Source organism: Podarcis pityusensis (genome assembly GCF_964106645.2).
Source record: "Podarcis pityusensis genome assembly, chromosome: 1".
Lineage (NCBI taxonomy): Eukaryota > Metazoa > Chordata > Lepidosauria > Squamata > Lacertidae > Podarcis > Podarcis pityusensis.
The window spans coordinates 85406047-85431884 of NC_138028.1; the positions used below are offsets into that span (position 1 = coordinate 85406047).

Here is a 25838-nt window from a genome sequence, read left to right on the forward strand (position 1 = left end):
ATCAGTCACATTGGGAGGACTTACTCTGAAAGGTAGCAGAAAAGTATTAGAAATAAAAATAAATTAATTAAATATGATTATAAGGCATTATTTTTTTAAATGCACTGTCCTTGGCCTGAGTTGGACCATTGGTCCATGTAGCCCAGTACTGACTGGCACCAGCTCCCCAAGAGCTCCAGAAAGCATGGTGTCTCAGATGCTTTTAAGTGGAGATGCCCAGGATCACACCTGCACCTTAGCACAGTGGTACCTCGGGTTACAGACGCTTCAAGTTACAGACACTTCAGGTTACAGACTCTGCTAACCCAGAAATAGTAACTCAGCTTAAGAACTTTGCTTCAGGATGAGAACAGAAATCATGCGGTGGCGGCACGGCAGCAGCGGGAGACCCCATTAGCTAAAGTGGTACCTGAGGTTAAGAACAGTTTCAGGTTAAGAACGGACCTCCAGGACGAATTAAGTTCTTAACCTGAGGTACCACTGTACATGCAACACATTAGTTTGACTGCTGACCTATGGCCCCTCCCTACTACTCTGCTGAACCCCCAATGCTGTTAATGTTTTACATGATTCCTTGGTCAGAGTCTGTCTTAATTGGGAAACTTGCTTTTTCTCAATGATGCCAAACCCAGTTGAGTTATGGCTTAGTTCCTTACTAAATTGGCATTCTTTTTTTTTTTAATAAGATATTTATTAGGATTTTCAAAATATTACAAAATAGAAAAAGAAAAAAGAAAAATACAAAATAGAAATAGTTAAAAACAATTCAGTCTTTCAATCACTTATCTTTCATTTGCTTGTTTCCCAGACCTCCTCGCGCCTCCCTTTTCTGTATTCCACTTCAATTGTTAGTTTAGCAAATCCCTCCCCTCTTTGTTTATCCTAGTCTTCGATCTTAAGATATTGTAACATTAAATTTTTACCTATTAATAGTCCATTTTTTCATATTCCCTTATAATATTACAGCTAAAAACCACTTAGTTTCTATCCAACATCATTCTAACATTCATCAATTTTACAATATTTCTGTAAATAGTCTTTGAACTTTTTCCAATCTTCTTCCACCGACTCTTCTCCCTGGTCTCGGATTCTGCCAGTCATTTCCGCCAATTCCATATAGTCCATCACCTTCATCTGCCATTCTTCCAGAGTGGGTAGGTCTTGTGTCTTCCAATACTTTGCAATAAGTATTCTTGCTGCTGTTGTGGCATACATAAAGAAAGTTCTATCTTTCTTTAGCACCAATTGGCCGACTATGCCCAACAGAAAGGCCTCTGGTTTCTTTAGAAAGGTATATTTAAATACCTTTTTCAATTCATTATAGATCATCTCCCAGAAAGCCTTAATCTTTGGGCACGTCCACCAAAGGTGAAAGAATGTACCTTTGTTTTCTTTACATTTCCAACATTTATTATCGGGCAAATGGTAGATTTTTGCAAGCTTGACTGGTGTCATGTACCACCTGTAGATCATTTTCATAATATTCTCTCTTAGGGCATTGCATGCCGTAAATTTCATACCTGTGGTCCACAACTGTTCCCAGTCAGCAAACATAATATTATGTCCAACATCTTGTGCCCATTTAATCATAGCAGATTTCACCATTTCATCCTGAGTATTCCATTTCAACAGCAAGTTATACATCTTTGACAAAATCTTAGTTTTGGGTTCTAACAATTCTGTTTCTAGTTTTGATTTTTCCACCTGGAAGCCAATTTTCTTATTCAAATTATATGCCTCCATTATCTGATAATAATGAAGCCAGTCTCGCACTTTATCTTTTAATTTCTCAAAACTCTGCAATTTCAATTTGTCTCCTTGTTCCAAAATTTCCCAATATTTTGGCCATTTGGCCTCCATATTGAGCCTTTTCTGAGCCTTTGCTTCCATTGGTGACAACCACCTTGGGGTTTTATTTTCAAGTAAGTCCTTATACCTTATCCAGACATTTAACAATGCTTTCCTAACAATATGGTTTTTAAATGCTTTATGTGCTTTAACCTTGTCATACCACAAATATGCATGCCACCTAAAAACATTATTGAAACCTTCTAAATCCAAAATGTCTGTGTTCTCAAGAAGCAGCCATTCTTTCAACCAGCAGAATGCTGCTGATTCATAATAAAGTTTGAGGTCTGGCAGGGCAAATCCACCTCTGTCCTTTGCAACAGTTAATATTTTAAATTTTATTCTGGGCTTCTTGCCCTGCCAGACAAATCTAGAAATATCTCTCTGCCACTTCTTGAAACAGTCCATTTTATCCAAAATTTGCAATGATTGAAACAAAAATAACATTCTTGGCAATACATTCATCTTTATAACAGCAATTCGACCTAACAAGGAAAGCTTCAAGTTTGACCATATCTCTAGATCCTTTTTCACTTCTGACCAACATTTCTCATAATTGTCTTTAAATAGGTTTAAGTTCTTGGCGGTCATATTAACCCCCAGGTATTTTACTTTCTTAACCAATGTTAAACCTGTCTCCTTCTGAAACCTCTCTTTCTCAATCGGTGTTAAATTTTTCTCAAGCACCTTAGTTTTTAACTTGTTCAGCTTAAATCCTGCCACATGACCAAATTCCTGAATCAATTCTAATACTCTTTTAGTACTAGATTCTGGCTCCTGTAACGTCAATACTAAATCATCTGCAAAAGCTTTCAATTTGTACTGTTTAGCTCCGACCTGTATACCTTTAATCAGACGGTCCCTTCTAATCATATTTAGCCAAACCTCCAGGACCGAAATGAAAAGCAATGGGGAAATTGGGCAGCCTTATCGTGTCCCTAAATTGGCATTCTGACCTCTTTACGAATACAGGCAGCCATGTGATTTGGTACAGAAGCAGCACATACTTTCAGTATCCTCCAGCATTTTGTGTCTGATGGTGTGCTTAATAAGTTTTGCATGATTCAGGACAGCTCTGATAAGAAAAATATTATATATTGCCTCCAGATGAGTTTGTTTAACCAACAAGAACAAAAAGTATGGAAGATGCTGATATTCCCATTTTTTAAAAATCACATAATGTCTTCAAGTGTTCTCTACTCTTTGTCTGGAGATTAGGGTGTGGGCAACAGCAGAATGAGCCAGGACTGACTGGCATAAGGCTGAGGGGGTGGTGGAAGATTGGAAAAGGAACTAGCTTCCTCTTGGCTGTAAACGTATATTCGTGCCGTCTGTTCAAGCAGACAAAAAACAGATTGAGGGAGTTGGGATGAACTGTGGTTGCTGTTCAAGAATGCTCAGTAATTTAGTCTTAAAATAACTGAGGAGATACGTAGTGGTAGAGGTAAAGCAATATGAAAAGTAATCTAGCTGATAAACTGAAGTTAAAGCGTGGAGACAGGAAGTCTTCAGCTGATCTGCATTACAAATTTCAGGTCTGTTTGCATCAATTATTTAAGTAGGAATATTTGTATCCATTTCCTGAACTTGCAGATTTATTCTGATGGTGCAGTCTAGGATATTCCTGTTCCCCTCCTTTCTCCTTATTCACAGGGGTTAGTGGCAGAGCAGAGGGAAGGGGCAAAATCTTTGTATACTCCTTGTTCACTGATAGAATATGTGGCATTCTGAAGGGCAAAGACTTGGAAGGAGGCAGAAAGTCTGAAAACAGTTCAACCAAACTTGGTACCACCTACATCCCTTCAGTGTAGCGCTCTCTCTCTCTCTCTCTGTGTGTGTGTGTGTGTGTGATAGTACTAACTTTTCTATATAATCACTCAGTATGGACACCAGTTTATATATATTTATTTTATTTAGTTAATTTACATACTGTTTGAAATGCCCACAGAATTTTCTAAGCAGTTTATAAATCCCTACAGAAAGGAATCTATGTAAGAAATACAATACAAATTGCATATATTCTTCCTCCTAATCATCAATTTCACATCGTAAGTAACATCAAATTAAATCTCTCTAAAGAATATATATAAAGTATAACATCTAAGAATCACAAAAATCAATTGTGTTCAAAACATCAAAATATATAAATATACATCAAAATGAAACATAATTACAATATATCATTGAAATGTCATGAATATTATTTAAAAAGCGCATAATGTAATAGTTAACAAGTGATATCTGCAGCAGGAAAGAAGGGCAAAGGATGTGGTAGAGTCAGATTTGTGTCAATGATAGATGCTAATAAGAATCTCTTTGGTGCTGTGTAGAATCTTCCTTCTGTGAAATAAGATTTGTATCACTCAATAACCAACTTCATTAGTTTGTGACTTTTACCCTTCAAGGTGAGTTGTGTATATTGGGTTTTATCTCTAGGGTCATTGTTCAGGTTGTTTCCATTGGGTATGTTTGCTCTGCTGGTCATGAGGTTTTTAGCCAGAGCAGCAGTGACACACAGATACAGATTGAAATGTGCTTGCCACTTTCGTTATCTATGCTGTAGGCCTCTGGTGTTTGCATGAGTTAGTGCAATAAATTAAATCTCTTCACCCGGATGGATATTTTGTGTTGAAGTTTGGAAAATCCGAGTTCCAGATTAACCTTTTAAATGAAAAGGGATATGAGAGTTCTTTAAAGCATCTACATGGAAGCTGCTGATGCAGTCTCATTCCCAACGGATGCTCTGGGAGGACACATGAAGCCTGTACATATTGAGCAGGGTCTTAGATTTGTGCTTGTTGGTAGCCAACAAGAAGGGTCAATGATATCTGTCAGATACAGAATTCCCATTGGGGGCTGTGGGCAGTATCCAACGAACACATCCTGTCAGTGTCAGGATTTCCACTTGCACAACAGGACTCTTCCCCCCTCACCACATCTGATCCAGAGGGTAGGGGAAAGCCTCAGAACAGAGGTATGGGGTGCATATTGGGAAAAGAGAGATCCTCTTGTGCAAGTTAAAATCCTTGCAGTGATGGGAGACTTACGTAGCCCTACACACTGGAGACAACCACAGATCTGTTATTTGTATCTGAAGCCCTCGTGACAGCCTGTCATCAGTACAGTATCTGATCTGCATGCCTTTTCCTCCTCCCTAATCTAGTGTAAACTCTGACATTTGTAATTACCCAACACTGCCAGATAACATATTTTGATTATTATACTGTATAGGTCCATCCTTATGTGTGACCCATAGGGCCCTTTGTGTTGAGAAACTTTAAATCAACTTAGTATTTAAAGGTGGTTTTCTGCTTCACTTTGTTCCTTGCACAACATGCACTGTCATTTGTTTGACTTCAGAGTGACTTTGAATCTCTCTAGCTTCTGCCTTGTGGCTGTTGTTACTGGTTAGATTCTCACTATCTTTGCACATGCTACTATGATGTGATCTACTAGTGCAATAGCCTGCTTTGTTCTATTTTTAATGTGGGCTTTGGTTAGCAATCTGGGCAAAAGGCCCACATCTTTAGCTGATACCAATTCTTGAATTTCACTGTTATATTGGATTAGATGCAGTTGCATTTGGTTTAATAATAGTGCTTCTACAGTGAAGGGAACAGTGGCGGGTTACTTTGTGAGGGGATGAGGAACAGGGAGATTGCTGTTGGTGAGACCATGTGGGAAAATCAGTTGTCATTTACTCTGACCATGCCGATAAGAGTGTGTGTTTTATTTTTTCAATCCTTTTCCTTCAGGTTGCTCAGAGTGCAACATATGGTTCCTTACCCCCATTTTATTGTTACATCCACTCTGGGTGATAGTTAAGCAGAGACATTAGAGATCCATGATCAAATCTGTTGTCTTGATTTTTTTTCTTTTTGTACAAAGCAGCTGCTGGGAGATACCCACCCACCTTGCTTCTGTTTGATTCTAATAGGCAAATAATGACTTTTGGAGGCAATTTTAATTGGGAATTAATTTAATTTAATTCCCTCAGCACTGAGATCCCAATCTTCTACAGTTGCTTTTAACAAAAAGTTTTAAGAGATGTACCATCTGATTGCAGCTCTCTGGCATATAGTCCAGTTTGGCCCTTAGTGAGCCACATAGCTCAGCAGGGACTCAAAACTAGGCTTTCCTGTTCCAAGTCAGACACTTCATCTATTATATTGCACTGTTGCCAGGATGATTCTGATCCTCCTGTTAAATTCGGTTAACTGAATTGTGGGTGGGGGTAGAAAGAGACAGGTGCATCCATCAAGCTTCTGGGACAACACTCCTGAAACTCCTTCTGAAGCAGCAACTGCTAGCAAGCAAAGCCCCTGCAACAAGGAGTGGGGAGGGCATGGGGAGGGCTTTGTGCTGGTGTGTGTTGGGGAATAGTTGTTAGCGCACATCTTCTGCTAGGTGCACTTTTCTGTTTGGAGAATCCAGGAGGAAATGTAGATGAATGCTAACTTTCCATTTCTTTCTTGTCTCCCTGGATATACTTCTTTAGTATATAAAGGAAAGAAAGAAATAATAAAAGGTGGGGTATAAATCTAAACATAAAACACAATGCTCCTTAAAGCCATTGTTCCTGAGCTTCAGATATCCAAGCCTTGTCGTTTGAGAGTTGGTGTCTATGGTCTGAATAAGTGTGAATCTAGAGCACCAGCAGCCAATATAGTGTCCTGCAGATGCTGTGGATAACAGCCCCCATTAGCTCCACCCAGCATGGTCTGTGGTTGTCAAGGGTGACAGGAGTTGTACTCTATCATATCTGGAGGGTATCACGATTGGTTATGCTACAACATCTGATGGGGCACCACATTTAGCTATCACCGATCTAGAGTGTCACGAAAGTATAGAACGAGTCTGGTTTATGTTCTATTGCTTACCTAAGCACTCTTCTCTGTGAGATAGCCTAATCTCTATGAGAAAAGCAATCTCCTTACAAGACTTGCTTTCTCATGCCCTTAAATGGCATGTGGCATGCTGTCAGGTTGTCGCCACTCAGTGTCTGAACTTTGGTAGTTTTTTGTGTTGGGTGCAAAGTTATATATATAATAGAACATGTTACCCTGGTGCCTGTTCACTGCTTCATTTGCCACTTTTGTAGAGCATGGGGATTAACTTCAGAGATGTTATATTCTGAAGTTGTGTATTGGGCATCATGAATCTTGGGGTGTGGGATGGGTGTTCCATACTGCAGGGACACGGGTGGCGCTGTGGTCTAAACCACTGAGCCTCTTGGGCTTGTTGATTGGAAGGTCGGCGGTTCCAATCCGCAGGACGGGGTGAGCTCCCTTTGCTCTATGCCAGCTTCTGCCAACCTAGCAGTTTGAAAGCATACCAGTGCAAGTAGATAAACAGGTACCACTGCAACAGGAAGGTAAACAGTGTTTCCGTGCGCTCTGGTTTCCGTCACCGTGTTCCGTTGCACCAGAAGCAGTTTAGTCATGCTGGCCACATGACCTGGAAAGCTGTCTGTGGACAAATGCTGGCTCCCTTGGCCTGAAAAGCGAGATGAGCGCTGCACCCAGTAGTCGCTTTGACTGGACTTACCATCCAGGGGTCCTTTACCTTTTACCATACTGCGGGGTGGGGCAATGGACTTGTAGAGGTGACTCCTGTTGCTAGTGGGTGACTCCTTTCTTCATTATCACTCTCCTCCTGCTTTAGCTTGTTCATGTTCCTGATTATGCCCTGCCAATTGATGTGAAGATTTTCCCCTTCAAGTCTTTGCGACGTTTAGAGGTGAGTCCCAGATGCTGGGGTGAGGAGCCTCTGGAATAGGGGCTAGATGGTGGCTTGACCTATTTCTGGTGGCTGCTGTGGGGTGAGAAGCTGTGCTGTCCATAGCATGCACAGAATGGTGGGTGGGACTAGAGTGGGAGTTCCATAGTTTCTCACGGTAGCCAAGCAATTTTATTTTCCTGCACTTTGGACTAAAGTAAGACTTTCTAAATCTAGAATCAAAATATTTGATTTGGAGAAATGGCCTTTATAGGAATCAAGACTGAGTTTAGCCATGCTGTTACAAGGAGGCGAGGGAAGTCTTTGGTTAAGGAAAGGAATGCACGGGATAATGTCTCAAGGGGAAAATAATGAGGGCCTAAAAGTATGTGTGCCCTTTTCTGTAGAAGAGCCCTTAGGCCTATGTGACTTTTTATGTGTTTTGCCCTCTTCTTCTTTCTCTTCTCCTGACTCCCGGCTTTCTCCCTTGCCTTAGCTGAAGTGTGTTCCTTTGCACTATCTGCGGGGCCTGCGGTGTGTCTATTCTCAGTTGGAGGCTTTAACCTGTTCCAAATGTGTGAACTCTCTGAAGGTGAGTGAAGATGCCTAACTTGATTGCTTTCTACCTCAGGAGGGAAGGTGCTAGAGCTGTTTTCAAGAGAGGCTGTCACAGACTCACACTGTGCATGCTGCTCAGTTGCATGAATGTGCTCCCAAAGATTTTTATGTCCCCTCTACCCCTGAAAACTATATGCTGTGTTAAATCTCAGGTCAGGAGTGATTTAACTAAAACTAGTACCTCAAAATTTCCTGTGGAGTATGCTAGCCAGGTAGAGTTGCCAGCTGGCTTGCTCTTGAGCCTTTGTTTTATGTGCAGGAATTAGCTTGTGAAGCTGTTCACAGCTTTGGGGGGGTGGGCTTACACATCTGTTAGTTGCTGTAGCTCAAACTGCTATTCTAGACCTTGCTCCAGGGGCTAGTTCATAAGATGGTAGGCAAGATGCAAAGACAGCTCCTTCTTCCTTGTCAACTTGTGTTTTATCCTGCAGGAGATCATCTCTGCATGTGGAGGGGACCTCAGTTCTGCCCTTCCATGGCTGGAACTACAGACTGTCAACTTCAGCTATAACTCCATTGTAGCCTTGGATGATTCATTGGTATGCTGGAGAACTGAGAATTGGGGGAGATGTAGTAGGTGATGAGAATGGCATTTTACTTAATGGAATACTGAGACAGAGGGTAATTGTACAATTGTTTTCTGGCAGCTTGGGTTTCTCATTCTGACAGTCCTCTTGTTAGTGTTAGTCCTTCTGAGTAGGTCAGGTAGGACTTGGGCTTTTGGATGGCTGTGCCATAACTGGCCACCTAGTCTTGAGGCTGCTTGCTCTATGGGGTTGACTCAGTTGCCATCACTAACCTCTTATCGCTTCTTTCTTGTTTCTGATAAGCAACTGTTGAATGCCCTGAAAGCTCTGGATCTCAGTCATAATCTCATCCAGGACTGTGAGCGCTACCTGACAGTAAGTATCTGGCAGAGGCTCAAAACCACTCTTTTGAAATCCATTATGAGCAGTTAGCAACTACATGCTTTCTTCTTCCTTCATTGCTGGGTTGACTCTTTTCAAGCCTTGGTAACATATATTGGAGAACTGTGGATGTGGTAGAAAGGAGAAGGGGGATTTCCTACTTTGTGTTTAACAAAACCACATACTTGAGTAGCATACCCCCCCCCTGAAGTCAAACATTCTTGTCAGCCTGAGAGGAGACTTCACCTTCCAGTGTATTGTATAGTTAAATGTGAGGCTGCTTTATTTATACTATATAATTCTTCTTACAGTAGGAATCTTGGACCCTGTGCACTCATTCCACCACCCCCTGGCTTTTTTCTTTTTTCCCCCCATACTATTAGTCTTTCAGGGGCTGTTTATGTGGCAGAGCCTTCCCCTCTGCCAGCGATGGAATAGATGCCTTCTAGTTCCCAAGTGTTCTTTCCATGATTGATTTTGTTTCTGCGTGAAGTCTGGATCCTGCCTTCCTACTAGAAACTGAAGGCGGCTTCAGCATAAAAATGCAAATGGTATACAAACTAAATTAGCAATTAACAGCAAGTGCTTCTCAAATGGGTAGCTGTGTCTGTGTTGGGAGAACTGCCAGTCCTCCTTGGGTGCTGGCTTCCTCCTCCTACTGTGATGCTGCTGCCTCTCCTACCCCCCAAGTGCCACATGTGGCTGTCTGAGCAAGAGCAGAGTTGAGATCATGTGCAGCCATGGCAGATTTCCTGAACAGTTTTAAGCGAAAGAAGCCCTCTGCCAAGAACTCTCTAATCTTTGTGCTGTCATGAGCCTGAGTGTGTTAGGTTCTGCTCTTTTGATCTGCCATGTGTACCTTACGTTAACAATATGTTCTCGGGGCTGGGGGTTCACTTTGAAGGTTGTTCAGTGTACCAGGGAGGATGTGAACATGGATGAGCAATGTGGAGAACTGCCTTGTTTTCTTTACAGGTGCTGACAGAGCTGGAATATTTAAATGTAGCTTATAACCTCTTGCCCAAGATGCCTGAACTTGGGCTACACAGCCAGGCTAAACTGGTGACCTTGATCCTGCGGTACAACCAGCTTGATAGCATTAATGGTAAGACTGTTGTAGAGCTGCTGATATGAGGGGTAGCCTGGAAACTAGGTCATGCCACATTGTACCAGACTGAAGAAAGGAGGCCCACAGGGTGGCACAGTATTGGGGAGAAGGGTTCTCTTCCGACATTACTCTACTTCCTTTTCCATAGGTGTGGAAAAGCTTCCCAGCCTTCAGCATTTGGACATTGCCTATAACCTGCTGCTGGAACACACTGCGTTGGCACCGCTGTCATCGCTGCACAACCTGAGAAGAGTGAGCAATCAACCTGATTGGTTATTTATTGCATTTATACCCTAACTTTCCACCAAGGAACTCAAGGCAATAAAGTGTTTCTCCCCTTCCCCATTTCATCCTCAGAGCCTTGTGAGGTAGGCTAGGCTGACTGTGGGTGACTGGCCCAAAGTCAGTCAGTGAGCTTCATGGCTGAGGGGGGATTTGGATCCTGGTGTCTCAGGCCTCCCCCAACGCTATAACCACTGCACTTCACTGGTTCTGATTGGTGGTCAGTTTATTAGTGTCTGTTTAGTGGTTTGGGCATTTGAGTAAGACAACATTATAAGACTGTATTTTGTTTGAGGAAGGAGGCCTTGTTATTTAAGGATAGTAGACAGTAGATGCCTTTGACACTCCTAACATATAGCTCTCCAACTTACAATGGATTCCCTGTCTTGTAGGGAGGGAATTGTTCTGAATACCCGTGTGGTATAATGGTTAGGGTACAGGACTAAGAAAACTTAAGTACAAATTCTAGTAAACTCTTCAGGGCTAAGCAATCTCAGGCCAGTTCCCATCTCCTGGCTTCACCTACCTCCATAGGGTTGTTTTATGAGATAAAAGAGGCTAAGGAACTCCTTGAAGGAAGCTGGAAAGTAGAATTCAAATTTTCCTAGCAAGAGTGCAGGGGAAAGGCAGTGAGGTACATGGGTATAGCCTGGGGGCAGCTGCCCCCCCCCATCAAGTAAATCAATAATAAATACTTAACTAACTGAGGTTCTGCCCCCATAAGTTCTGGCTACATCCATGGTAAGGTAGACAAAGTTCTGGCAGTTAGTAGTATTGTTTTGTTAAATGAAACATAACTGTTTTTTTTCTCCCCCCCCCCCCCCCACAGCTGCACCTGGAGGGGAATCCTTTAGGGTTCCATCAGAACCACCGGCCTGCTACCATAAGTCACTTGTCTCCTAGAGCTATCTCCAGCAATGTGAGTATATGTGGTCATCCCAACTCAGATGCAAAGATGGCATAGCATGGTAGGCACTTTCCTGCGGTCTACTCTATTTAAATACTTTTGTATGGGAAGCAAACCCTGTGTGTGTTTACACACTAGTAAGTAAACTGTGTACCAAAAAAGGTTGCTCCCCACTTTTTGCCAAAATGTTCTTCTCCATCTGTGAACTGAAGTTGCGGTCTGTAGCTCCAGAAATCCTTGTTGGCTACTCTGGCTACTCAGTCCCATATAAAAGGATGCAGGACTTGCATTTCCACCACAGGGAGGCAGCATAAGAGGTGTCAATCACTTGGGCCTGTTGTACAAAGAGAAGCCATCTCCTGCTCTCCAACTAGGGGTAATGTTGATTTAGCCATTTGCTGAGCCCAGAAGCTCAGTTTCCTGTTCCTGACTTCACACGCTCTTTTGGTAAAAATACCTGGAATGAGCCTGAGAATTCCATGTCCATCTGCAGCAAACATGGCAAATTTTTTAGCTGGGGCAGTTAGAATAAGATCTACCATCTGACTAACCTGTTTAATGCCTGGTAAAGAAAGCCCATTCATTCATATGTTTTATTTGTGTTCAAGGACAGTTTTTAACTCTTTCCTTTGTTTAATTGTAATTCTTAGAAGGTATTTTGTATAGCCAACCATCTAGCTATATCTGTATTTTATGTGGCTCCTTTGCTATGGCATGGGGCTTTTCTGATTCCTTGGTTATGTGAGTGACTAGGAAATGGGGTTATTGGTGTCTTAACTGTCATGTTTTGTTCTAATACCAGTTCCTTCTTGATGAAGAGCCATTGTCTGCTTTTGACCTGAGGGTGAGTAGGGTATACAAGTATTACTTTTCTAGGTGTTGTGGTGGAAAGAGGGGGTGGGGTGCAGAACTTCTTGCTGCTGGAAACTGTCTCATCCTCTGTGTGATCTAGAATATCTTGATCCTTCAGAATAATGGGAAGCCAATAATGGTATTGTTGGCTCAGATGCTATTGCTTATCCAGAAGCCTCTCTCCTGAAGGATGTATCGTCATGTAACACTACTAAAACAGCACAGGCTAGCCACTTCTCAAAGAGGAGGGTAGAGGGTGAAAGAAGAGAGAAGTCTTCAAACCTGCCATTCTTACTTCTCTTGGGTTCATTCTGTCTCTTTCAGCACCTCTCAAAGCTGGATCAGGCTGCTGTCCAATCACTCTGCACCTCAGTCTCAGAGAGGGCCCCGACAGACCGCAGTGCCCTGGAAAGTTCATGTGCTGCAGACCAAAGTGACAGCCAGTCCCCTGCAGAGAGCAGACCACCCCTATTACCCCCTCGGAAGAGAAATAAGGTGTTCTTGCTGCTTGGAGTGTTCAGGAATTGTGGGAGGAGAGGAGAGAGGAGTCTGTTCATCTACTGGTGGTTTGTGTACCATGTGATCACTCACATTAACTTGTTCAGGAGGAGTTGCAGGAACATAAACAATAGCAATGCTTTGGATGTGGTTTACCATTATGAGAATGAGGCTAGCCTCCCTAGGGTTTGAATGCCCTCCCACTCCTCTTCCAGTGCAGCCACACAAAGATAGTAAGCTTCTGCTTCCATTCTTAGATTAACTGCAGTTCAGTGTGTCATTAATTCCCTAAACTATGGATAACCTTAACTATGACTATTGAAAACAAGCCAGCTTCATTAACCATGGTTTGTGGTTGGCTTGTTTCCACTGGCTATAGTTTTTTGTTTTGTTTTGTTTTTTTAAAATAATTTTTCCACTGGCTATAGTTTAGATTAAACATGGATTGTCCAGGTTTAGATGACGCAGCATTATTGATCCAAAATGGAACTCATGACCATGCCAGAGGAGGAGGTAGTGCAGCAGCTTCTTGCAGGGGGAGGCTAGGTTCATCCTTGTAACAATAAACTATATTTTAGCACAGGGATGAGGGAACCTGTAGCCCTATACATGCTGTTGGACTCCTACGGCTATCATCACGGACCATTGGCCATGCAGACGGGCTGATTCCAACATTTGGAGAACTGCAGGCTCCCCATCCTTCAGCCTCGTCTGAACCAGTCCAGTATGGAAGAAGATCTCAAATACCCATCTACAGTGCTCCTCAAACTTCGGTTTCCATCTGTTGTTAGACTACAACGCCCGTCATCCCAAGCTAGCAGGACCAGTGGTCAGAGATGATGGGAGTTGTAGTCCAACAATAGCTGAAGACTCAAGTTTGAGAAACACTGATGTAGTAACTTTGTGCAGCATCCCAAGCTCTCTTTTTTTGGCGTTGTTTGAAAGGTGGTGGAAATGGGGGGATAGTTGCCAAGAAAACACTTTAAGGTTTTCAGCAAAAACACGTTTAATTAGACACTTCTAAAAAAGCCTTCTTTCCAAAGGCGTGAAGCAATTAATGATAATATTAAGGTATTGTAATGCTACCATTAAGGAATGTGAGAGAGCCATTTCCAGCCTAAACCTAACAGTTTGTCTCTCCTTCAGGGGCAAGTGAAAGTGCGCAGGGCCAGCATTTCAGAGCCCAGCGATACTGAACATGAGTACAGAAGTCTGCCCGTCTCGGCAGGTGAGGCACACGGCAACGGGGCTATGACCAGGGGCTGGGTGCGTGCAAGACACCGTTGCAAACTTGGGAGGCTCTCTGTCATCCCACAGGTATAGTTCGGCAGCACCAGGCAGAGATGGACCGCATGGACAGTTTCCGGGATCGCTTTGGTACCCGCTGGCTCCAGTACAGGCGACACCTGGAAGCAGATGGACAGGCAGCAACCATCACCCCTTCTGGCAGCCCCACAGTAGAATATCTGGGCAGCTCAGGCGAGGCTTCCCAACAAAGCAAGAACACCGTGGAGGAACAAAAAGTTCCTGAGGCCACAGAGGAAAAGGAACCGGAGCTGCCTATACCTGAAATCCTGGCAGAAGGCCCCCAGGCAGTAGTGGAAACTGAGAAGATGCCAGTTAAAGAAGATAAACGCCAGGAGGAAAAACCAGAAGGTAAATGCTTCTGCTCTTAGCTCACTGTCCACTTCCATAGGAAGGTGAGAGGCAGTGGGCATTTGGGCTGGCATACGGTTAGTGCTGAAATCTCAAAAGATGCCACCACGGTGAAAGACATCTATAGTACTGTATTTTTCGCTCTATAGGACGCACTTTTTCCCCTTCAAAAATGAAGGGGAAATGTGTGTGCGTCCTATGGAGCGAAGACGCCATAGCCCCGCACACGCTCTCCCAGCTGGAGAGGTGATGCGCGGCTATGGCAGGAGCCTCTATAGCTGCGAGCCACCTCTCCAGCCGGGAGAGTGTGTGTGGGGCTAAAGAAGCCATAGCCCCGTGACCCTCTCCCAGCTGGAGAGGTGATGCGCGACTATGGCAGCAGCCTCTCCACTGCGCCTTTCTGCTGCTCCCTGACCTGCTCTTTGGGGCTGGTGGTGGGCTTCCCCCCACCAGCCCCAAAGAGCAGGTCGAAAGGAACCTGAAGCCTGGAGAGCGAGAGGGGTCGGTGCGCACCGACCCCTCTCACTCTCCAGGCTTCCAAGGTAGCCGCCCCGAACGCACCTTAAACGGCACCTTGTTTTAGAGCGGGAAAACAAGAGGGGGAGATTTTTTTTTTTCTTGTTCTCCCCCCTCTAAAACAAGGTGCGTCCTATTGTCCGGTGCGTCCTATGGTGCAAAAAATACGGTATTTATATTTTCTTTTTTCCCTCCTGTCTGACTTTTGTCATGTCTTATACCCTTTGCCTGCGTCTTTGCCTGCATTCTATCCCTGGCTAAAGCATTTTGTTCTGCAAGGCCTTAAGCTGCGAATCTGCCCACATGTAGTCCTTTTCCTGTTGCAACAGGGGACTCAGTGAACCCTCCAGTACAGGGAAGGAGAATCGGAGCTGGCCAATGTGGGCCAGATCTTGATCTTCCCCACTGTCTGTGGGCCAAATTGGATAGGTAGGAGGAGCCATTCACCTGTCCATTGCCTTCAAGCCCCTTTTGTGTCTTTACCTGCCCCATATCTGACATAATATAGGACAGTGGCTTCGATAAAACTGCCTTATGGGGAGACCTGCTGGGCCTAATTAGGCCTATGGAACGGAAGTTGGCTGCCCCTATTCTAGAACCTGTTCATATGCAGCTTACTGAATGGCCTTGGACTCTGCATAGGTGTGAGTAGAGCACAGTGTCTGATGTTTCATGCAGAGTCCATTCACCCATCCATCCATCAATCAGTCAATCAATCAATCAATCAAAAATAAAGTCTGTCTCAACGTGCAGAGGCCCTGCCTGGGCCCCCTTAATCAATACTAAATTTGCTCAGTCCTAGCTTCTGTTACATCCCTAATCTGTGGTGGCAGAATTCGTAATGTTGCCAAAAAAACTAAAATTAAAAACCAATTGAATGACCAGAAAACATGCAAGTTCGTCTTGCCTTAAAATCTGGGTATTGTGATACCATATTTGTGGTGCAGATACACGTTGACAAGTACACTTCATTCATATCAACAGTGGGGAACGTGTGACCTTGCAGATGCTGTTGGCCTCCTACTCCCATCAGCCCTGGCTGTTGACCATGCTGGCTGGGGCTGATGGGTGCTGGAGGCCAACAATATCTGGAGGGGCCACAGGTTTCCCCACCCCCAATTTAAGTAAAGGATTCTTCTTCCTAGAAAGTGCAAAAAGGTAATGCCATTCTAAGCTAGCAAGCCCTTGGCATGTTACTGATGGAAAAAGGAGATCCCAAATTGCTTGGGCTTGACCTTTATTTACCTTCTGGGTAACTTTTATGGAGCAAACCCTTTCTTTCTCTTTGAGGCTGAATCTCCCACTCACCCACCCCGCTGTCAAGAAATAACACCTTGAATTGGGGTGTTGAAAGCTATTTGATTGTTAATAGCTAACAATTTGCAACTCTGTGTTTACTTTCTACCACTGAATACCAACCAGATGCCATATCTGTGATCTTTCATAAGGGGAATACTTCCTGTTCAGTGTTGACAAATCTCATCATACCATACAGAAATTGGGAATCCTGGCTCCCTCTGTGCCTGACAGTAAGACACATAGCATTCCTTTTTCAAAAGGAGTTCAGAATGACATTAAGTCCTCCTGGACTGAGAGGTATCATTGGCTGAGAATGATGGGCCCACGGAGCCAGGATTTCAAGCTAGGTATATGATGTCCCAGTTCCAGCCCTAGGGCAGAGCAGACTGCATTATGTGACAAGATTCTTCCAAGAAAATTACTTTGCTTGCATCATGCGGTGCCCTTAATTTCATACCTGCTTTAGTTAAAGCATTGCCATAACTTGTCTCTTGCTTTCAGTGGGCTTTGCAACCCTGCAGTTTCCATAGGCAGTCTTTGAATATGTGGGGATTTGCAGACTTTCATTGTTGCTGGGACTCTGGATGCTGAAAGAGGTAGGGACTAATGTTCTCATTTATCTTGGCAGTGGAGCTCTATCAGCCTCTGCTGGTAAGCCAGATAGAAGAAGATTGTGACCCAGAACCAGACTGGATCTTTTTGCGGATCACTTCCCGCCACATAATGGAGGTGGAGCTGAGAAAAGGCAAGGTTTTGCGCAAGCTGGAGCTGAAAAGCCTTCGGAAAATAGAAACCTCAGAGATGCAGTGGAGAAGGATGGTGAGTTCCAGTTGCTTTGGTGGGGGACAGGGTTTCCAGTAAACTAACCACCATGAACTCCAGTATAGCATTGTCTAATGATTGTGTGCGAGTATTGGCTGGCTCTTTCCAATGAGCTTTCCTTCAGGCAGTGCACAGGTATATTAGATTATTTCGGGTGTGACATACCGTGTAAATCAGGCTGGGCAGATCTACCAAGCAAGTGAGAATTCTTGTCAATAGGAAACTTAGTACAGTACATTATTTTCTTTTCCTGAAACAGAGTTGCTTACTCTAGTCCATACTTTCTGCTTCAAATCCACTTCTTTTTTCCACTACTACTGCTACTATAAAGCACATGATCATATTACAGCTGGGTGAGTGGTAGCTGGTGCTGGCACCATTTTGCACAGTTTCTGCATTTATGGCTGCAGGAATTTGAAAGCCCCAGACAAAACCAGTGCTTCCTCTCACTTGCTGCTGGCCTTGGGTTCAGCTTTCTTCTTATTTCCCAACAACTTCTTATTTCCCAACAACGACAGTGTCAGCCTTGTTTTTAAGCATGTAAGGTTTTGTGGTAGCTTGAGCCTGCTTGGTTGCCTTCAGATGATACAGAAATCGGAGCACCAGTACCTGGTAGTGCATGTAGAGAGGGCACCTCAACAGTACATGGAGGAGAATGTTCTCTTTTGCCCAATATTTAGCTAATCTCACTGAGAGGAGAAAACCACCCTATTCACAGCAGCATTGCACTGGGATATAAATATCCAGGAGAGCCTTGTGGTGGGCTCTATCCATGACTCCCACCCCACTGTGTATTTGGGGTCTGCTCTGTCAGTTTCTTCAAAGGAGGCATTCTGGGGTATAGTGGGTTCCCTATATTCACTTCACTACAGCTGTTTTACATTCCATGATTGGTTTCAGCCATGCAAGCATAGTCTGACATTGGTTGCAGAATTCAGCGTCTTGATAAACCATCTGGATCAAACAAGTTGCTAGTCATTGTAGGTGTGAAGATGAGCTTGGAAATATGTGGGCGATGTTTGCTGAAATCTCAGAACATAAGAACAGCCTGCTGGATCAGGCCCATGGCCCATGTAGTCCAGCGTCCTGTTCTCACAGTGACCAACCAGAGGCCTGTGGGAAACTAGTGAGCAGAACAGGAGCATAAGAACTCTCTCCTCTCCTGTGGTTTCCAGCAACTGGTATTTGGAAGCATTTCTGCCTCCCAACTGTGGAGGTACATCATAGTCATGGCTAGTAGCAGCAGGTGAGCAGTTCAGTGTCATCTGTAGCTCTTCCTTGTCTCTCTCCCCCCACCACCCAATAGCTAACAGAACGGGGGGGATGCAAATTATTGGGTTACCTTGCCAGAGAGGTTTTCGAGGAACTCCTATTGCAGAGACACACAACCTGTGCTAGGATCAGCAAGTGGCTGCAGTTGCCGGTTGGTCCAAGTTAAAGGGGCTGGGCAAAGCGGTCTCCATTGCAGTGTGCCTGTGAAGAGAGTGTGAGCAGGGCAGGTTTCTTTTCATTGGGGAAGCTTGTTCTGACCAGAAACCTATCTCTTCCTGGCAGGACCTGGAGCGGGTGTTTCCTGTTCTCACACTGCACTTCAGCTACATTCGCAAGGACCGACGGAAGCGCCGATACGTAGTGTTGGATGACCACCCTGAGCGGTGTGTGCAGGTAGGTGAGGAGGTGCTTGGTACACAGCTCAGATTGGAGTGGAAGGGGAGGGTGCCCCTGCAGAACCTTAGCTTCCCAAATTTAGAGGGGGGTGTTGTCTCTGAGGTGGGGCCAGCTTGACTCTTAAGGACACGAGAGCAGCCCTGTCTGAACAGGTCAATGGTCCCATCTAGTCTACCATTCTGTTTCCCTCAGTCGCCACCAGATGAGTGTGGGAAACCCAAATGCAGGGTATGGAAGTTGATGATCATTTCCTGCTCCCCAGGTACTGGCATTCCGTGACATACGGCTTCCAAACCTTGAGTTTCAAAATGCCAAGATTAATATGCACTTGAGTTGGACAAATTCAGGGACGAAAGGTCTAATCCCCTTTTAAAGTCATCTGAGCCACCGCATCTTATGGCAACAAATTCTATAAATTTTGCATTTCGCCTTATCTGTCCTAAATCAGCTGCTAGTCAGCTTGGAGAGATGTGCAGTGCTTCCTCCGGTGTTTTCAGCCTCCCACCCTCTCTGCCCAAGGCTAAGAAAGGTGCTAGTTGTGATATTCACTCTGGTGTAAAGGGAGGCAGTGGTATCTCAGCTGCCCTCGCATTCATCTGCAGCTGCCCACTTCTTGCTTTTCTTTTTAAAGGACTTGCTCCAGGTGCTGGGACCCACCCTGGAGGAAAACCAGAAGAAGGCCGAGGGAAGTTCAAAGCTCCAGTGTCTAAAATGCAAACAGGAATTTGTTGGATTCTTGTCACTTGGACGGCAGAATCCAGGCTCCACTATAGACGCTTCAGCTTTCTCTGAACAAGGTATGGGATGAACAGGGTATATCCCTATTTGCAAAATGGGGGTCATACCTACTGGGTTGTGCTGAAGCCCTTTAAGTTCAAAGCACTCATTGGAATGTGAAAACACTGTGGTTGACCACTTACAATCTGATTTGTTCTCCCTTGAAGAAGAGAGATCTAAAGTGGATTAGTAGGCTGAGCTCTCTTTGGGACTTAGTCGTGAACCTGTGTCTAGGGCATTTGGAGCCTTTGAATGAGTAAATTGGCTACTGCAGCTACTTTGCCTTCTTCCTAGATATGTTTAGTCCTCTGCTACATCTGCATGTTTCTATGGTAGGACTTTTGCTGCCCAGCTGTTAAATTTCTCTATAATGCTATGAATTATATTGATTATTTTTTTTCCTAGTTAGCTTTCCATCTTTGTGAGAGTGCTGTGTTATTTAACCATAAGTCATTGTCTTAGCTATTTGGATGAATTCCTTTGGGGTGGGGGAATGCATTGACAAAGTATTCAACTTTTGCTTTTCTTAATTTTTTCAAGGTTGATTATGAGAGATGAATACAGTGCTTTGCAGCATAATTAGCCAGCGAGACCAGAGCATCAAGGGATGCACATGGAAACTCCCTTAAGGAGAAGGCAGGGCGGCAAGGGACTAACATGTTAGACTTTGGGTCCCTGAGAGTAGAGCCTGGTGCTTGATTAGTTTGCAACTAGGACTGCGGCTGCCAGACCAGGTTCTGCTATGTTCCTCTTCTTCCTCTTCAGGTGCCACTGCTCTCAGTGAGCCCACCATCTGCCCCAGCTGCTCCAGCGACCATGTGGTCATCTTGCCCTGCGAGGGGCGTTCCAGCACTCCATTGCTTCCTGGGGAAAGCCAGCAGGAGGCCGAGTCGGGAAAGTTCTACACTGGCGAAGAGACTACCTCTGAAACGGGAACCGGCTCCAGTCCCCGGATCCAAGAGCTGAGCAGTGACCAAGGCAGCGCTGCCCATTCCAGCTCCCGCAGTTCGGAAGGGGCGGACGGCAGTGGCAGCAAGAGTGGCTTGAGCTCCAGGGGCCGCTACTCCTTCCTCAGCCAAACGGATACCAATGGCGGGGGCCTGTTGGGGAGCTATCAGTATGGCCCTTCCCGTGGGCCCACCCCTCCACAGCTCTCCCTGAGCATGGAGCAGGAGGAACACTGGAATCTGAGTCCCCGTGAGTGCTGACAACCTGGTAGGGGTGGGTCTGCAAAGTCAAGGGGAGCACTGAATTCTGCACAGTTAGAGGGGGTAGAGGTATACTAAAAGAAATGCCATCCTCTGCCCCAAGACTCAGTATTAACCTTAGTTAATATCTTTGAAACTGCCTTAACTCCTGCCACTGCCCAGGCTGGTATTCCTATAAATAGAATTGTTGTTTTTTTCCTGCAGAAGTGAAGCAGGAGCTCCATCTGCTGATTGTTAAGAGCACTATGTGGCTATTTATTTGAATTGTTTCGTTTTCAGCTGCAATTTTGAATGCAGCCAAGAGGAGGTGACTTGCTAATGTCTGTGTAAATGTCTGCTGAAGGTTTGGTGGTGGCTGCATTTGGACTGGTAGTGCCAAAGTAAGGTGACAGCAGGCAGATTGCTTTAATTCAGGCTGGGGATGGAGCTCTTTGGGGGGGGGGGTGTTGCCAACAACCTCCATTGTTGCCAGCTTACTCCCATCTCTGTGTAGGAGCATCTGTGATCCTGAGGTTACCTATCATAGAGTTGGAAGGGGTCCCTAGGGTCATCTAGTCCAACCCTCTGCAATGCAGGAATCTCAACTAAAGCATCCTTGATAGAGGGCTATCCAACCTCTGCTTATAAACCTCCAAGGAAGGAGAGTCGACCACCTCTCATAGCAGTCTGTTCCACTGTTCTTCCTGATGTTTAGTTAGAATCTCCTTTCTTGTAACTTGAATCCATCGCCTCCAGTGCTGGAGAAAACAAGCTTGCTCCATCTTCCATGTGACAGCCCGTTCGATATTTGGATATCATATCTCAGTATGGCCAATGGTCAGAGGTTGTGCTCCCAACAGCACAGGTTTCCCACCCTGGTTCTAATCTGTGCCTTTTCCCTACTTCAATTGTAGAAGAGCCATGAGAGGCTTTCTATTAGAGCTGGGTTTCATAGACCATAATATTATCTGGGTGAGTGGACATGTATTCTGGGAAAGCTACATGGCACAGAAGGGGAATTCTGCATAGATCTGGTATTGGGAAGCCCATTAGCAACTTTCAGAATGTGGTCCACATTTCCATTGATCTATCTAGCTTGGAACCTAGTCAGATGATAAGCATACTCTAGCAGAGGGAGGCTTGCCTTCAAAAGAGATGGGCCTAACAATCTCTGTTTTGATGGATTCTAAACTCTGTGACCAATTCAGGTATGACCTTGTAACTGAAATAAACCCAGTCTGAATGCAGTAATAGCTCTAGTTTGATATGGGCACCAATGACTACCAGGTTGCAAAGTTAAAATACTGCCGTTGACTGCTCAACCCCACTTTTTTTTTTCTTTTTAAAAACTCTGTTTCCCCCTCAGCCACCCACAGTACTATGGACATGCAGGACTTCTCCTCTGTGGATCATCGGCTCAAGCTTTATTTGGACATGGAGGTCTTTGACAGGGCAGAGGAGTTCAAGTGCTTTCTGAAGGTAAGAAAGGCAGCTCTCCACAATACTGACCACTTAAGGTGGGTGGGAACACATCTGGATTTAACTTAGGCATTGACAGTCATGTAGGTTGGTGTTTTTTCCTGAGGCTCATAAGACTCTGCCTTTTGCCATGTTTGTTCTAGGTGGCTGTTGTGAAGAATGGCCGACCTGGGGAATTCTTGGCCCTCCTGGTGGCTTCAGACACCCAGTTCCACGTGCTGGAGATTACAGGACGGATTAGGTGAGAAGGGCTATTCTTGGAGCAGTTCTCATTTGTGTTCTGTTTCCTGTCTTGACATCCACTTAATATGGCTAGAGCAAAGAGAGCCTTCAGAATAAAGAAATACCTCTATTAAAATCATATAATGCCTTCAACCCATGTTACCCGGCATTGTCTACTACCCTAACTAGTAAATGGGTGTTTGAGGTCCCAGGCAGAGGACTTCCCCCATCACCTGCTTCCTGAAAACCTTTAGCCAGAGATTCCTGGGATTTAACCTGGGATATTCGTTCACACAAAACACGTGCTCCTCTCCTGAGCTCTGTGCTCCTGACTGAGAAAACTCTTATCCCTTCTTGGTGTTAGTCTCTGCCAAAACAACAACCCTCCTTGAGCTTGCTGGGTAAGGTGGGCCCTACCTTGCATTGACTTGACACATTTGGTTCTTCTGCACCAGGGGACAGCCGTCTGCTTGGCTGAAGAAGGGGGACAGTCACTGCCTGTCTGACCTGTCTTGCCTGGAGGTGGGGCTGTGCCATCAAAGCTTGCATATGGAGTTTGCGAATCCCTGCGCCTCCTATAACCTGCTGCTTCGCAACCAGAGTCACTGCAGAAGATTTCTCCAGTGCCTGACATGTAAGAGGGTGTATGGGGCTGTATGTGCATTTGTACAAGCTTCCCTGATCTTGTCTCTGTGCTGACAGGGAAGAAAAGTAACCAGAATAATGGTGGCTTGTGTGACAATCCCAAACAAGTGCTGTGGTCAGTGCAGTTCCGCTAAGCCTGTTGACTAGAGGCTAATGCAGTGTGGTACAATAGAATTCCTCTTATTTTTGGTTTGGCTTAACTGCCTTGTAGCCTTTGCTCAGATGGTCTTAGAGAGCCAACTCTAGCTACTCAACTCCTCCCTGCTTGCTGCTGTGTGAGCTATGGTTTCCCACCCACCCATCCAAGCCCTATGTGAAGGAGGGCTCTCTTCACTGACGCAGCAAAATTTAGTCTTGAGAATTGGCCCTTGCTGGCTTAGACCTTTCCCCTGGAAATTTACCTTGAAACCGCCCAAGTATCACAATTGCATCATAACTTCCCTCAATATCCTCTCCAGATCTCAAAGAGGAATTGCCGGCCAAAATCAGGAGGAAAATCCCAGACGTTACTGTGGAGGAAATGAATCCGCAGCATCCATTGTGGTAAGATGCCCATTGCCATTGTACAGTGTAAATGAGGTTTTAGCCTACAGGTGGTGCTGTCGTGACAAGGACACAAAGCGGGAAGTAAGTTATGCAGGCGAGGAATAGTGGTTGGCTAGGATAGGAGCAACAATAGAAAGTGAATTTGGTGGAGGACTTGCCTCAGTCATGTTGCGTCTGTGTTGTAGGCCATTGATTGAAAAAGACCTAGCAAAAGAAGCTGCACGTGGCTTGGCCAGACCCTTCTTCTACCTGTTGGCATACCTCATTCAAGGTATGGATGTGCTGTTCCTGGAGTCATTTTCAGCCTCAACAAGACCTTTGTGTGGCTTGATATAACTCTGTTGCATAAGCCGACTGTCCAACCTCTTTTCCCCCAGGGGCTTCTGCCTTTCCTGTGACTGTGCTCAGCACCCAGAAAAATATTTTCCTGGTGGAAGAAGATCACCAGTGGCAAAACATCCCACCCTCTGCTGCCTCAGACACTGGCACTGAGAAGCAGGCAAAGAAGTGCTCCCGGCTGAAAGGGAGTGAACCAATCAGCAGCATCTGTGGTGTTATACTTTATCGTTTCTCCCCTTGTGACATGAAGCTGCAACTTTACGATGAGGTATAAGTCACAGCATGAGCACTTTTTTCCGGGATACTAAAATGCTTGTATGGAAGGGGGTAAATGCTTCCTTGGGAAAGGTTAGCATTATTGCAGGACTGCTCTCTTGCTCGTAGCTAAATCTACTGGTTCCTTGCAAAAGCAGGTGACCATCTCTGGTCTGAGTAAGGAAGGGCAGTTCTGCTTGGTCAGGAGGTATAACTCAAACCTAGCAATACTTAGTACTGCAAACTGAATTCAGTCCAGGGGCTTACTGCTGGGTATGCCCATTCCCTGATCATCTGAACTGCGCCTTCTTCCTCTGCAGGTCCTGAAGGTGGAGAGCACTTGGCATTTGCGAACAGAATGTCCAGACTTGCTGGCTGATCTGGTAGAATGGCTGCGTGTGCCCTGGGAAGAAATGTTCTCCATTGCTCTCCAGAAGACTGTTCTTGAGGTGTTGGACTGAACCAAAGAAGCTCTGACTAATATGTTTCTGTCCCTGTTGGATTGGAAGGACAAGTTCTTTTTTGAGCCACTTCCTAGAATGTGGTGCATGACACCATTTTGAACTTCGCGGCTGTTGCAAATTGCAGCGGCATCTGGGAACTGTAACTGGAAAGCTTGCATCTGTCTTCTGTTTTGACAGTACAGAATCCTGGCCATTTGCAAGACCTCTTGGTGGCTGTGTAGGTCACTTCCTGCAGGGCCAAGAGGTGAGCCAGCCGCAGTCTGACCACATATTACTTCCTGTTAGACTGGAAGAAGCTTCAGGGTGGCCCCAAAGCCAGGACTAAGCTTTCCACAGCAGTTCCATGTGCACTCGTCACTTTCTCTTGGGTAGCAGCTACTGGAGATCCTAACTCTCCTGGATTCTACACAAAACTGGACTGTTCTGATCCAGGTAGCGGCCTGGCACTCTCACTGCGGATCTTGGGAAATTGTCTGACCTTCTTTGCTTAGCTGTGTAGGCCTCACTTTCCAGACTGGCCAGGTGCATATGCTGCAAATCTGTCCCTGTGCTGGTCGAACATTCCTAAGGGTTGCCTTAGCTATGGGCACAAGGATATGAGAACTCTCTCCTACACTTTGTGGATGTGGAGATATTTGGGCACTCAGGGTATGACACACTGGAAGCTACTGTCTTCCCTGGGACAATTTTAACTGTGAAACTTTTATTTTTTGGTGTTTAATAATAAAATGATTTTTAACTTCTTTTGGTTCCCCCTTGCTGAGATGATGCAAATTCCTAACTGGCTTCGATTTTGCAAGTAACTGATGCTGCTGTTCTTCTGAGAGTTACCCTGCATAGGAAAATACTGAGTTTTAAGATGGGCTGTGGCTTCACAGTCTAACAGGGATTCTCAAACTTGGCTCTCTACTTTTGCTGGAATAAAAATCCCATCATCCCTGACCAGTGTTCAAAACTCCCAGCCTTTTAGGCACATTTTGCAACAGGGAATTTCATTAGTGTGAGCAGTTTGAGCTCTGGGTACAGTACTGTGCCTAAGATTTCAGATTAAAACTGCAGAGTGTAAAGAAAGGAGGACCTTTTTCTGCTTCTCCACTTCCAGCTATTCTTTGAAGACTGGAGAAGAGACCCTCCCTCTTAAGAATATTAGGGGGGTGGGCCAGGGAAGGACTAGACCATGTTGAAAACGAAGATAATATTTTAGCTGCAGTTCATTTATTTTCA

The 25838-nt window shown here is 44.9% G+C and overlaps 1 protein-coding gene across 4 annotated transcripts in view; it reads left to right on the forward strand.

Moving 5' to 3' along the window:
• Positions 1 to 25357, forward strand: part of STK11IP (serine/threonine kinase 11 interacting protein) — a 28347-nt gene extending 2990 nt beyond the window's left edge. For all 4 annotated transcript variants that reach the window (XM_081003354.1, XM_081003356.1, XM_081003355.1 and 1 more), the window contains exons 4-25: positions 7513 to 7587; positions 8063 to 8158; positions 8616 to 8723; positions 9015 to 9086; positions 10068 to 10197; positions 10349 to 10452; positions 11312 to 11401; positions 12192 to 12233; positions 12566 to 12736; positions 13886 to 13967; positions 14057 to 14395; positions 16839 to 17029; positions 18587 to 18697; positions 19332 to 19497; positions 20243 to 20674; positions 22031 to 22143; positions 22287 to 22384; positions 22821 to 22999; positions 23469 to 23553; positions 23742 to 23827; positions 23934 to 24163; positions 24471 to 25357. In XM_081003354.1, the coding sequence (XP_080859480.1) occupies positions 7513 to 7587; positions 8063 to 8158; positions 8616 to 8723; positions 9015 to 9086; positions 10068 to 10197; positions 10349 to 10452; positions 11312 to 11401; positions 12192 to 12233; positions 12566 to 12736; positions 13886 to 13967; positions 14057 to 14395; positions 16839 to 17029; positions 18587 to 18697; positions 19332 to 19497; positions 20243 to 20674; positions 22031 to 22143; positions 22287 to 22384; positions 22821 to 22999; positions 23469 to 23553; positions 23742 to 23827; positions 23934 to 24163; positions 24471 to 24611 (3141 nt within the window). In that variant the 3' untranslated portion in view covers positions 24612 to 25357. The remainder of the gene's footprint in view (positions 1 to 7512; positions 7588 to 8062; positions 8159 to 8615; positions 8724 to 9014; positions 9087 to 10067; positions 10198 to 10348; positions 10453 to 11311; positions 11402 to 12191; positions 12234 to 12565; positions 12737 to 13885; positions 13968 to 14056; positions 14396 to 16838; positions 17030 to 18586; positions 18698 to 19331; positions 19498 to 20242; positions 20675 to 22030; positions 22144 to 22286; positions 22385 to 22820; positions 23000 to 23468; positions 23554 to 23741; positions 23828 to 23933; positions 24164 to 24470) is intronic.
• Positions 25358 to 25838: the final 481 nt, after the last annotated feature.